At 32.8% G+C, this 14,595-nt stretch overlaps 1 protein-coding gene across 1 annotated transcript in view; it reads right to left on the minus strand.

Annotated features, from left to right (window-relative positions):
• The window catches only part of LOC145296167 (protein FAM200C-like), a 100,814-nt gene extending 90,069 nt beyond the window's left edge, over positions 1-10,745 (minus strand). The window contains exon 1 of the mRNA XM_080142376.1: positions 10,217-10,745. Coding sequence (XP_079998502.1) covers positions 10,217-10,745 — 529 coding nt within the window. The remainder of the gene's footprint in view (positions 1-10,216) is intronic.
• Positions 10,746-14,595: the final 3,850 nt, after the last annotated feature.

Consider the following 14,595-nt stretch of genomic DNA (forward strand, 5'->3'; position numbering starts at 1 on the left):
CATTTCTAAACGGATTAATATTAAATTAATCATAAGATGTACAAATTTTGCACACTAAGAGTTAGAAAATTGACACCGTTTAGAAGTAAAAACATTACATTAAAGTAAAATAAATTATATTTTTCTAAGATTAGAAAAACATAATGCATATAGTGCATTATAAATAACGTTCAGTAAAATTTCATCATTTTAGTTCAAAAGTTATGACAGACAAATTTGTTTCTGTTCATATGCCCACCATAAACTTCTTATTCATCCAAATTTGAGTCAACTTGAGCATTAGTAAAACAATAAAAGTCAAGAACAAAGGTTATCACCCTGAAGTCGAATCTATTTGGAAAGTGACATCATCCGTTTTTTTTTTTGTTTTGTTTTTTTTTGTTTTTGTTTTTTTACATCATTTGTTGTGGCTTACGTTAGTCGCAGCAACAGATTGAATATTTTTAATATTCTTTACCAGTGATTGCGTTTGTTGTTTCAGCTGGTGTCTGGATCCTTGACATAGTAAACAGGGTTGCCATCTTGTCTTCAAACTCATCATGACCGGGCCACACTTTTTTAGGAGCAATAGCTGAATGTAAATAACATCAAGTATTCATATCAATTCTGCAAACCATCATATCTGGCTAGGCTGGTTAGTTGTATCAAATTTCTAGGATTTTTTTTTATTATTATTATTACCTAATACATGATCCTGCCTTTAGTATGTCTCAGCCTCTTCTCTAGTCAACACATCACCTAATATAATTAAAAAGACTTGCATTATTGTCTTATACACGTAAACTATGCAAAATAGAATATTGTACGTTTGTTGGGGGGGTAAGTTTTTTTTATACTTTTTTTTTTTACAAACGAATTCAGCAAAGTCAGCATTGATCTGTTTAAATTTTTCAATGAGCCTGATTAAAAACTGTTCAATTTTTTTTTTATTGAATCAAAATAGGTTTTGATCAGTAAAATAGATTTGCACAGAGAAATGAGCTATTGGATGTGAGACCCAATTTGAATTAATTGACCCAAAGCCAGTTTTGTTGATATTGTTACTCTTGTGAATTTGCGAATAACCTATTAGAATAAAGTCTAAAACTCTAATTTACTAAAGACAACATAGAAAACACAGTGACTTCGGCAGATGAAATACTTTTTATATAGAGCACTGTCTGGGGATACCAAGTAATTTGAACGATTATTATTATGATCGCCGTTTTTGATGTCTAGAAAATATGTGTCAAGATGAAAGATATTTTTAAAATTTTGGTAGAAATGTATCAGGAATGTAAACGTAGGAATGTTAAAACAAACAAGAATGTTAGAACAGAAACAATGGAGATGATTTCTGTAATGGTATCAGATCCTAATGTTACGTAAGTTAATGACGTAATTAGATAGATTTTGAGACACGTGCAGTTTAGTTTAGAGTTTGTAGTCAGACGGGAAAAGTCGGACAAATTAACACGAAAGGTATCGTCTTTACATTTTGGAAGCTAGAGGAAACACGACTTTATCATAATGTACAAAATTACGTCATGCAGTTCCGCTGGGAAATCAAAAATAAAATATGAAATATGTAACCTATTGTTATTTGGTTTCCTTCGAAGGGAGATGAACTTGAATAATGAGAAAAGAAGAAGACACACCAGAGAGATGTATGTTCTTTGCCTGTGCACTACACAGACTAATGTTTATGAACTGTTTTATTATATGTGCAACATCCACACATACATACAACAATAGAACATTTTAACCACTAGACATCAAACTGCATATATCACAACGTTAAAGAGACATCTGTTAAATAGACCCTGTTTATATACCACCCGACCACACACTCAACACTTTGATAAAAAGATAAAAATCAAAGGGGAAGCTCTGAAAAAAAAATACTCCAACCAAACAATTATACAAAAAGATTTGACCTTTTTATTGAAGAAATCTTAAGCAAGTGATAAAAGTTTAGAATGTTAGATTTTAAACCATTGTTTCATCTATTGTTCATAAAGGATTTCCTTACATCTATTGTATTAAAAGACTATTGTTTCTCTCATGAGATTCGTAGTGACGCACACACAACTACACACATACAAACATATATATATATATATATATATATATATATATATATATATATATATATATATATAATATACACACTATAACACAAATGCGTGTATATATACATGTACTCACATTTAAACAACACACATAAATAAAGACACACTCACACTCACACTAACACACACAAACAAGCACACATGCAAACGCTTGGTGCTACCAGATCAAGCTGTCTGAAGATACTGGCTTGCTGATCTAAAATGCACCAAACGTAATATTTTTTTTCTTTCCCCTTTGCAAAACTCAATCATGTTCTGCAAAGTAAAAAAAAACAATTTTCTTCTACAAAATTACTAAACTAAACACACTGAATATAAAAAAATTCAAGCATAAAACCTTTTTTCAAAATTATTGGATTCGGCATTAAATAACCCGAAAACGGGTTGATATGCTATAAAAAAAACAAACAAAAAAACCATGAATACATATACATCACATTAATCCACACACCAACATAAACACTCACGACAACATTTACATCCACACAAGGTACACACCGTAACACACAGATACATGCAATATATACAACCACATATGTGTTGTTGCAAGATGAAATTTAATTATTTTAGCAACCAATTCTTTTGTTTTGTCAATAAAATTGTCAAAGAAAAACATTCAGACATTAATAATATTTATGACATAAAGTATTTGTTGTGACCCGGAAAGGTCACTAACACGAATACGGATGTGGTTAGAAAAGTGAAATTGTATTGAAACAAAGCAAAATATACAAAGAGCAACAGTCGGAGTACATACTGGCAAGATGGTGTACTTATGAAGTACACAGACCACCCAGAGAGTCGTACCTCTCAGTCTATTTATACAGTTTGAAAGAGTTCATCTCTTGTGCATGGGTGAGTCTCTACAATACCCTCCTCCAAAGTCGTTTTGCATCGCAAAAGCTTGTAAATATCTTTTCCATTTTGGGTCGATAGTCAGTAGTCGGTGAATTTTCTTTCTTCTCGACCGTCGCTGTACTAGTTGGGGTTAGTCTAGATTGAACGTCTCGAAAATAGCGTCGATCGGTTTTTCCTCTAAGTGTAATGTGTATCTAGTGCCATCTGAATGACGTTTCTTTTTCTTTTCTATTTTCTTTGGGGGGGGGGTCATGTTTAAAAGTGCCTTGCCCCTTATATTGTATATCCGATGACAATTTTATTTAAGGTCTGCGTTTCTTTAAGAATATCATTCAATGATTTCTGAATGAGATCCCAATTTAATTGCGCAGGTTCAGTTAATGTCATTTTTACGTTTATACAAAGAAACTGAACTGCCAGAAGTTGTTAAAGTTGAACCATCTTCCTATTTTTCAATCTTACTTCCTGCTTGGGTGAATTTTGGTTTTTGCGTTTCTTTAAACGTTTCAACCGATTTTCGTTTTCGTTTAAGCAAAACATTTTATGCAACTACTTGCGACGCTTTTATTTTCTGCTCACTTTTTTATTATTTCTCGACGTATTTTCGATTTATATGGATTATTCTTTTTAATGTCTTACTTGATTTGCTGTATGCAATTCATTTGAAAGCCTTTGGTTGTTTTCACAAATAGCTTGATTACGAAGGGATTTCGTACGATACGTTTTCATTTCTTTAACTTTCTTTAGCTTACATATTTTCTGATTAAAAATGTTGGCTGATAAATTTCAAAGTTTTAAACTATTTATCCTGTTTAATCCGAATATGTTTGTAGATTTTATGACGTACGTCTTCAACTTTTTAAATTTACTCGTACATATAATTATTCAATAAAATTAATTTTTTTTGTCAGTCACCGTACGGGCTGACTTTAGTGTTTTCTGCAAAGTTTGTTCAGTTTCTTCTGCATATGCAAATTTATAATTTAAAGATTCGACCCAGCATTCAACTGTAATTTCACGGTTTTGTTAAATATCTCGGCAATTACGTATTTACATAAATTTTTGTCTGAGTTTTCGCTGAATTTTTTCTGTCTGACTATACTTTGGTGTGTAGATAATGCGACATTTTGTGACTACGTTTGGCAAAATTTCGACAATTTTTATTTCGAAAAATGGCAGAATTTTTTTCTCCGCATCGGTAACATGGTCGGAGGAAGGGATTTTTTTTGTTATAAATAATCCATTTGTTTTTAAACATATGTAGCCATTTTCTTTTTTCTTTTCTTCTTCTTTTTTTTTTAAAGTAATTCTTTACTTTATACTGAGACTGTGGCTGAACATATTCATTTTTGTCTTTTTAGAGGCATCATTTTTAGATGTGCACTTTACTAACGTTTGCTACGCCCGATTCCTCTATATTTTTAGAATCGCTTCTCATACTTATAACTCTTTGACAATCCTTCGCAAGTTTCTGTAGAGCGAGATTGAGCTTTCAAATTTTGTTAATACTTTTCGTCTACTCTCAGCAATTTTTTTTTTTTTTCCGATATTAGCCTTTGCGCAAAATGAGAAGTTTGAAATCATCTGCTGATAATACTGCAAGTCTAAAGTCGTTACGGTGCTGGTTTAAAACCGACGCGAATGTTAAATAATCGTCGTCCCGCATATCCAAATTAAAACCTCGCCATCTTTTATGAAACAGATGTATTCGAACTGAAAAGTAATCTTTTTAGGTATAATGTAGTCTACGAACATACCGTGTTTAGCAATTCCTAAATTTCGTAAAAGAACACAAACTTTTTGCCAATCTTCGTGATCGGCGCTAAAAAAGATCTTCGTACCTCCTTAAGAATGCGTCGAACGTTTGGTCTTAATCAGAAATCTATGTAAACGTTTCCATGGTGTTCCCCACATCGTGTTTTACGAAAACGCTGTATCACTGTCCGTGTATTAGGTTTATTGGTATACGTTCTTCCATTTGGAGCTGTTCATTTTGCAGTTTTTGTTGTTTTTGGGACATCCTTTCTTCCATATTTTGCTAATTATTTCTTAAAAGTCGTTCTTGTATATTTTTACAAGAATGAAATTATCTACTTGAGAGAAAAAAAAAAAACATTAATAAACTTATTACAGTTTTATCGCTGTACGTTGAAAGAATTTACGTTATTATTTTCTGAGAGAGAAAAATTCTATTTAATTGGAGAAAAATGTACTCATCGTTTATTCTCTTTGGTTTTAAATGAGAATATATTCAAGTACAGTCTTTTTTTTTTAACTTTCACCTCAAATAAGGCACAGTGCCACTTTGAAGTGCTACTATAGGGGACAAAAGTTGCAGGAGTATTATGAGAGAGATGAGTAGCAAGATGTCTGTTCACATTACACTTGAACTTCTGCATGTCAATACAGTTGGAAAGGCAAAATCCCGGGAGTTCCAAAGTCTAGCAGTTCTGGGGAAGAAACTATTGGAGTAGAAGGCCTTCTTACACCTAGGGATCTCTACTGTGAAGGGGTGGGATTTAGCTCTTTGTCGAGGGTAATCACGTTGAAGGGGTACAAGTGCTTGTAGTTCGTCAGAGCATTCACCATTAAAATACTTATAGAACAAGCAGAGGGATGCAACATTTCGTCGATGGAACAGAGGCTGAAGCCTAGATGACAGTTCAGGACCTATCAGGTTGGAGACTCTTGTGAACCCGTCCAGGGGTGAGAGACAAGTAGTAGATGCACCAGCCCAAATGTGACAACAGTACACTACACATGGGCGAATGGTGGCCTTATAGTGGTACAAAATACTTTCAGGCTTAAGTAGTTTTCTAGCACGGTAGAGAGATCCCATTTTCCTCGCAGCAGCCTTGGCAATGTTCTCAATGTATACATTCCAGTTCATGTTCCCTGTAAACGTTAGGCCGAGGAGTTTAAAGGAAGTACTTTCGGGCAATGTGTTCTTGGCCTTTGCTGTTGGTGATAGAGAAGGTTTCTTATAATTATTGAAGGAAACAAGCTTAGTCTTGGCAGCATTGAATGTGACCACCCATTTTTGTCCCCATTCCACTACAGATTTGAGATCATCCTCTGGTGTTTCTGCCATTTCCTTAGATATGTGTTCATTTGTTTTCTCCTCGTGCCTGTTATAGAGAGTGGTGTCATCAGCAAATATACCCATCTCAGAAACAATTTTATCAAGGAGGTCATTTATGAATATCAGGAATAATAGAAGTCCAAGGATAGACCCCTGAGGTACTTCCGCATTTATATCATATTGTTTAGATGTACGACCGTCGAGAACAACCTGGAGTTTTCTCTTATTTAAATAGGATTTAATTACATTATGTATTCTTCCAGTGACACCATATGATCTGATTTTCCTTAGAAGACCATCATTCCACACCCTATCAAAAGCCTTAGATATATCGAGGGCTATCGCTCTACCCTCCCCTGTTTTGCCTAGTGAACGGTATATAGGTTCAGAGATTACAGTTAAGATGTCTGCTGTGGAACGTGCTTGCCTAAATCCATATTGTTTGTCAGTCAGGAGTTTAGCAGCTTTAAGGTGATGGACTAGAGCTTGATTAATTAAGGACTCAAATTTTTTAGCGAAAGGTGGGAGAAGGCTAATAGGGCGATAATTTAATGGGTCAATTCTTTCGCCATAATTCTTGAAAATTGGTACCACCGAAGCGGTTTTCTAGCAGTCAGGAAAGCAAAATTCGTTAGGCATTTATTGAATTTTTTGTCCGACAACACGATTTTCTCCTTTTTTTTTTTCTGAAATATTTTGTTGTGGTCCTTTTTAAATTTGAGTTATTCGCCGCCAAGTTATTGTGAGTATCCCTTTTGTGAATTCGGCTATTTGTCGCCAAGTTGTTGTGGTTAGGTATTTCAAATTGAAATTTCCGTCGTGAATACTCGATTCCTCGTTCCTCGTTGTTGTAGATATCCTTTTGTGAATTGGAATCTCTCGTCGCCAAGTTGTGATCTGGACACAGATATGGTCAGAAAAGGTAAATTGTGTTGAAACAAAGCAGAATATAAAAAGAGCAGCAGCCGTAGCACATACTGCCAAGTTGATGTACTACGAAGTACACAAACCAGTATTTACTCTCTCTCCTTCCAATAGAGGATGCGACACAAGGTTAGAAGGTGGCAAAATAGACCAGCGCCCCAAGAGGAAGAGTACTCTAACCATGCAAAAATAAGACTGAGCAGCCCTGTCGGTATTTCTCAGAGTGGGTGCCTCAGATAACAAGCGATAAACTTGCTCAAAACATTTTGCGTCAGTCCGACAGCAAAAAGGCAATCAAAATGGCCCAGTTTCTGTTGGGCTGATTGTTGAAGTCGGAACCTCGACGTATAGTACAGATCACCCTGAGAGTCGTACCTTTCGGCCTATTTATACAGTTTGGAGGAGTTCATCTCTTGCGTATAGATGAGTCTCCATTGTTTACATATTTTGGTTGTTATTATGTTCACAACGTTCAGACCGTTTTATTCTCCAGTCGTCTTAAAGTGACCCTTTTTGTTATTGCAGTCAGTAATCTTCCCGGAACTTCAAACTGATCACTGTATTGAATTTCTTTCACTCCAACACATACCAGTATGTAACACAGATATTAAACAAATGACATAATAAATGTGAAATGGTGTGTTCTGTGTGTCGAGATATATCACCAGTAATAGTTACAATATAGAACATAAATCTCACGAAAAGAATTGGAAACAAAAATAAAAATGCCCTCCTTTTCTAAGCGATCACACTTTCATTGCAGCCCACAATTCCTAAAATCAACATAAGAAGAATATACTATTTCCGGGATGCGTCTATTTTGTAAAAATGTACACAACCCTTAGACAGCATAAACTTTCATCGATAATCAAAACTCTGAGGTATGGTATGTTTTAGACACAGGTTTATTGATCGACGACAAAGGTAAAACTGAAAGGAATTTAAAAAAAGACACACACATCGCTTCAGAAACATGTAAATACAGAATGAGGGTGACTGTTGTTGATTTGATTTGATATGTTCACAGAATGGAAAGCATTTGGACATAAAAAATATTTATAGAAAGAAAAAATACGAATTATGCTGAGCAACAGCTGAATTCCAAGAGGTTACATACAGTTTCAACATGTGGTAAGAAGATAAACAAAGTTCGTTTATGAAGAAAATAAAGCTAAAAAAATAATGCTCGCATTATTTAATTCTAAGAAATGTAATAATTCTTACCGGGGATGTTTAAGAATGTTAAGATATTTAAAGGATAGGAAAAAAAACTGTATTATGCACTACTGCAGCCATGTTGGACTAGGTTAGACTAGGTTAAGAATGGGCACTGGGAAGCTTCAGCCGATGTAGGGCCAGAAAATAGTCCTTAAACTAAAAAAAAACAGTAAAGAGAGATAAATGCTAATCAATCTATTGTGTACTAAACAGAACAAAGAATCACTTTAGTAAGCAATATGCTTTTAAATCTACGCGATAAGAAAGTTTACACTTAACTGCCCTAAAAGCAAGAAATTGGTTAAGTTGTGCTGTTTTTTTTTTTCTAATAAATTTTCGTCTAATTTTTTAATCTATTTCATTTTAAATTGTTTCAAAACAAGTTGATACAATAAATATAAAGGAGCGCGTTATGTTTACTGAGATTATCATTAGTAATAGTTACCTGTCAATATTCAATGTGTCAAGAGCGCTAAACCCAAATGTAAAAGTTTTCAAATTATTGAAAAAAAACAAAAAAATACAGTGTAAATAGAAAGAAATTTTCTTGGTTGCTACTCACTCGACAGCAAAAACTTACATACTAATAAATGGGTGCTCAGAACCAGTTGCTATTGCCACTATTCTACTCACTTGATAGCACATGCGAAATATAAATGTACAATTACTACTACTACAACTACTACTATTATTATTATTATTATTATTATTATTATTATTATTATTATTATTATTATTATTATTATTTAAAATAAATAAATAAATAAATAAATTTCTTTTAGAATAAACGAAGAGTAACATTATCATTTTTCTTTTCAATCTTAAACTTTTGGGAATTATATAACAGTTTCTGATAAATGCAAATAAAAATTTATACATTTCGTACCAGTTAATGTATATTTATTGGTGTTGTGGGTAGAATTAAAATTGAATTAGATCTACTATACGAATAAGTGAATATTCATAAATTCGAGATTGACACTGGGGACGGTTAGCAACATTTCATTATGACAACATTGTAAATAGATTTTAGAGCTCAAATTATTTTACCTATTATTATGATATGCAAGTAATTATACAAAGAAAGGGTGATATTTATTTAAAACATGTATAACTGCTTAGCTGAAAGCTAGTATAGATTTTAAAAAAAATAGAATTTTTATTTTTTGTTAGAGGCGGTAAAAACTGGTGCAAGTGATTAGTGGCTAAAATTTAACGATGTTCCGATCCAGAATATAAGATGTTTTCTTGAAATATATTTTAATTGCATAGAACAGCGGTTCTCAACCTTTTTTTGACCCATGGACCCCTTTTCCCTTCTTTTTTTTCTTGGTGGACCCCCTTATAATTTTTGGTCATAAAACAATATTCTATTTCTCAATATAATTTTTTGAGCTTTTAATAAACAAATAAATATTATATAATTAAACTTTATTTTTAAATGAAAACTAATTTAATGCAAATAAAATATTTTACAACAATTATAATAATGAAAACTTGATTAACGCTAACTGTTTTTTGTGTTTTTGTTTTTGTAAATTCACGTAATGGAATGAATGTGTGTGTCTGTGTGTGTGTGTGTGTGTGTGTGTGTGTGTGTGTGTGTGCGTGTGTGTGCGTGTGCGTGTGCGTGTGTGTGTGTGTGTGTGTGTGGTTTTGGTACTTATGCAGGATACGGGCCGTGCTATTTTGTAGATAGGATTTTTAAATTATACTCAATTTTTACGGTATGTTTTGTTCCATTAAATTGTTAGGTTAATGTACATACATCTCAACCTTTTCCCGGCTATCGCCCCCAAAAGCTATTTTTGACTTAATTCATAATCGCCTCCAAGAATAAATAATAACAAATATTGTAATCATGACTAAACAACACTAGAAACATTTTGTACATGCAAATGGAAAACAAATTAATTAAAAATAATTTTATTGCAAATTTACAAGAAATGTAGAGAGTCTAACTAGTGTGAGCCCTGAGATTGGTGATGTTTCGCTAAAAATTCAATGTCAGGTTTAATATTACTCAAGCAGATACGAATATCTCCACGAGAAATAATGTCAAATCTGTTTCGTTCCTTCTGTAAAATGTGATTCACAGCGCTGAATCCAGTTTCCACAAGATATGATGTTGGGAAACACAAAAGGATTTTCGATATTTGTGACCACAAATTTGGATACAGTGATTTTACAGTGTTTGATTGCCAAAATGCACACAAAGTTTCTCTTTTGAACTTGATTTGCAATTCATCATTGCATTTTATCTCGATGATTTCCTCCTGGATATTTTCGTGTGCACTGAGAGGATCACAATCGAATGGGTCAATCATCCATGGCTCAATAGTGAAGTCAAATAAATCGGAAAATCTGATTTCTAGATCATTTTTCATGGCTGACAGATGGTTACAATAAATAACAATGTCATTTTCACATAAGTCGATTTCCGCTAGTTCGGGTATATTATCAAATTGCCTTCGTTTTAAATTAATTTGAAACATATTAAGTTTTTCAACAAAAGCTCTCATCACCCGTTTACAGTCTATCAGGGTTATCATTTTTCCTTGCAGCAGAAGAGAGACTTCATTTAACTTACGGAAGATCCAACTAAGATAGTGTATATTTTTCTTTTGAGCTTGAATTTCGATAGCTAAGTCTGACTGTCCTTCTGTTTGTAGGAATACAACTATTGCATTAAATAAGTTTACAAATCAGTGTGTCGCCGTCCGACATTAGTTCCGGATATTGAGTTAGTGTTTTGTTTATGTAAATATGAACGAATCTGTAATATAACAGAGCGAATGAAAATTGTAAACACTTGTAAGACAATGTCACTGGAGAATCGGATTTACTGAAATAAATTGAATATTCAAAACTGACAATTCATAGGTCACGTGACCAAAGTTTCGTACTAATAGTTTAGCTACGCGTTTATAATTTCAAAAAATTTAAAAGATTTACTCGCAAAAATGTCAAAATTTTTCACAGATAAAATTGATTGAAAATCGACCCCCAAAATTTGATTTTCGCCCACTAGGGGGCGATTCGCCCCCGGTTGAGAACCGCTGGCATAGAATATGAGACAAAAAAGAAAAATTGGCTATTCAGAATAAAATATAGATATCTCTAACAATGAATTTGGATTATATATATATACTAGCTGTACCCTGCCACGCGTTGCAGTGGCTCAATTTGGTGTAATGGAAAAATTTAATAAAAGAGAAAATGCATGTTTCTTATATTAGTACAGCAATCCACTGCAAAAAGTGAAAAAGAAGGCGAAACTGAAAAAAATGGTACTCTTGCAGAATTTGATCTGGATCCTCGAGAGTTTCTGTCAATCATTCATGTTTTGGACTTGACCAACAATCAGTGGATGAAGCCGAACGTAGCAAAAATGTTGAAACGCTAAATGCTTTTTTTTTTTGTTTTAAAAAATGTGATTTAGTAATTAATATTTGGTTGATGGTGGGGGTAGGGGGGTTACTATACACAGATTCGACAAAGTCGTCCAAAAACAAATAAATGAAAGAAAAGGTAAGGTAATTTACGTTTCTACCTAATTGGATAATTTTTTAGTGTTTTTATGTAATGTAAAATGTTTAATTGGCTCAAAAAACAGAAATGGTCGCGAATTCTGTTGAATACGTTAAGTTTGGGAAAGTAAGTTGAAAACTAAAAACTATACAAAACAGTGTCTGAAACTCACCGAACATATGTTACCATGACATAGGCTGGCATAATGGATAGGTTTCTGACAGTATTTTGTATAGTTTTTTTTAGTTTTAACTCACTTTCTCTAACTTAAAGTAATCAACAGTGTCCACCACCATTTGTAGCTTTCAAATACACCAATAAACACTGTTTTTCGAGCCGACTAAACGTTACATTAAATGAAAAGGGTCTATATTACTAAACACAGATACAAAGAAGTTGTCAAAAAATAAATATATAACAAATAAATGTTATCAAAGGCAAGAAAAGTAAGTGTTCTACCTAACTGGATAAGATTTTAGTGTTTTTATGTAATGTATAATCGGTTCAAAAACATTCAATGTTTATCGGTATATCTGAAAAATACAAATGGCGGCAGACTGTATCGAACATGTTAAGTTTGGGGAAATTTTGGGAAAATGAGTTTAAACTAAAAATACTGTTAGGAACTCACTCAATATATGTTACCATGATGTAGGCTGGCATATAATCGGTGGTTTTAAACTTTTGCTCGATACAGGTGACGACTTTTAAAAATCCCTTTTAGTGATTACCTGGTGTGAGGATATTTGTACAACTAAACGGCAAATCTGCTCAAAAAAATCCGGTATTATTTTACTTTAAGGCCCGTTTCACGTTCATATATAACAAAATATTTTATTGTAGATTTCGGTGTGCTAAAAACGAATCTGCAAACCATTTACGTAGCAAAAAAAAAGTTTTCATGACATTCATGAAATTACTTTTTCGAAAAGTGGGTGATCACTTTTCAATGTAAATTTAACTTAGAATGAGCACCCACTTTCTGGCCACCTGAGAGAGGGGCATTTTTCTGTTTCTTGGCTAAAAAGTTTTTTGTTTGATTTCTTTTGCATGGTAATAACCCCTGAACTCTGGGACTATTTTCCATTTAACAGCCGTAGCCTTCGTTTACGCTATGCGTAAGCATAAACGAAAGCTGTTTAGCCAATAAACATGGGAAAAAATCCCCCCTTTCTCAGGTGACTAGAAAGTGGGTGCTCATTTTAAGTTAAATTTACATGGAAAAGTGATCGCCACTTTTTCGAAAAAGTAATTTCTTCATATCATAAAAACTATTTTTTTGTGACGGAAACGGTTTGCAGATTCGTTTTTAGCACACCAAAATCTACAAAAAAAATTTTGTTATTTACGAACGTGAGACACACAGCCCTTAATGGAAAATTATATCAAAAATCCGGGGGAAAATAGTTTTCAATAAAAACAGCAAATGAATCCGATAGAAAAAAAATGGATGCTATTTTTTTTTTCTTTCTGTGTGTTTCTTGGCTTCTTTTTGTTTGATTTCTTTTGCATGGTATTAACCCCTGAACTCTGGGACTATTTTCCATTTCACAGACGTAGCCTTTGTTTATGCTATGCGTGGGCATAAACGAAAACTGTTAAATATGCATTCGCGTATCAAACTGCCTTGTAAAAAAAACCTTTAAGCCAATAAACACGAAAATAAATGCCCCTTACTCAGGTGGCCAGAAAGTGGGTGCTCATTTTAAGTTAAATTTAGATGGAAAAGTGATCACCCACTTTTCGGAAAAAAATTTCTTCAGATCATGAAAACTATTTTGATACTCCTTGGGCGTTGAGTTCCATGGCGACCCGCAGAATTATTTAATGGTCGTTCCCTTAGTACCCCCCTAGCAGCAGTGTCAGAAATTTCGTGAAAATAGCGAATAATTCCACCCCATCTTTCCAAGCTTATAACTCCTCGAAAAATGCAATTCAAGCCCTAATTTATTTTTCAATTAAAGGAGCAAGGACCAAGATTTCAAAAAAAAACAAAAAAAAACGTGTTTTTTTTAAAAAGGTTTTAAACTTCGGACTTTACGGGTAAAATTCTAAAAGAACACTATGTTTTTTTTTGTTTTAAATTTGAATATATTATGTTATGTATTGACCTTTTCTCTTCAATTTGTGAGTAAATAATTATGTACTTATCGGGTTCTAAATTAATTATTATTAGACATTTACAAAATGGGAGGCGTGAATTATTCGACCCCCTGTTTTTCCAAGTTTATAACTCCTCGAAAAATGTAATTCAAGCCCTAATTTTTTTGTCAATTAAAGGAGCAAGGACCAACGTTCCATTAAAAAAAAAAAAAAGAAAAAACAAATAACGTGGTTTAAAAAAAAGGTTTTAAACTTCAAACTTTATAGGTAAAATTCTAAAAGAACACTATGTTTTTTTTTTAAATTTGAATATATTATGTATTGACCTTTTCTCTTCAATTTGTGAGTAAATTAATTATTTACTTTCGGGTTACTAAATTAAGTATTTACTTTTTAATAGACACTTAAAAATTGGTATGGGGGGGTCGTGAATTTTAAAAAAAAACGTTTGTCTAAAATATTATATTCGATTTATTGGAAAGAACATAAAATTTCACATTGACCCTGAAAATATCGTAAAAATAGAATCAATAGAAAAATTTTGATAGATTTTTAAAATTTAAAAATTGAAAAATATTGAGTTTAAAAATTGAAAAATATTGAGTTAGGAAAATTCATTAATGTTTTTAAAAAAAAAATATTTCTATTACTTTTAAAACAACTGTAATAGTTTATTTTGGAAGTATAATCCATAATAAAATAAATAACCCACTTTTAACAGAGAAATTCCGAGATGTTTATATTGTACCTATTTACTATGCCTCCCCA

Source organism: Euprymna scolopes, chromosome 16 (genome assembly GCF_053919585.1).
Source record: "Euprymna scolopes isolate OS-2025 chromosome 16, ASM5391958v1, whole genome shotgun sequence".
In the NCBI taxonomy this organism is placed as follows: domain Eukaryota; kingdom Metazoa; phylum Mollusca; class Cephalopoda; order Sepiida; family Sepiolidae; genus Euprymna; species Euprymna scolopes.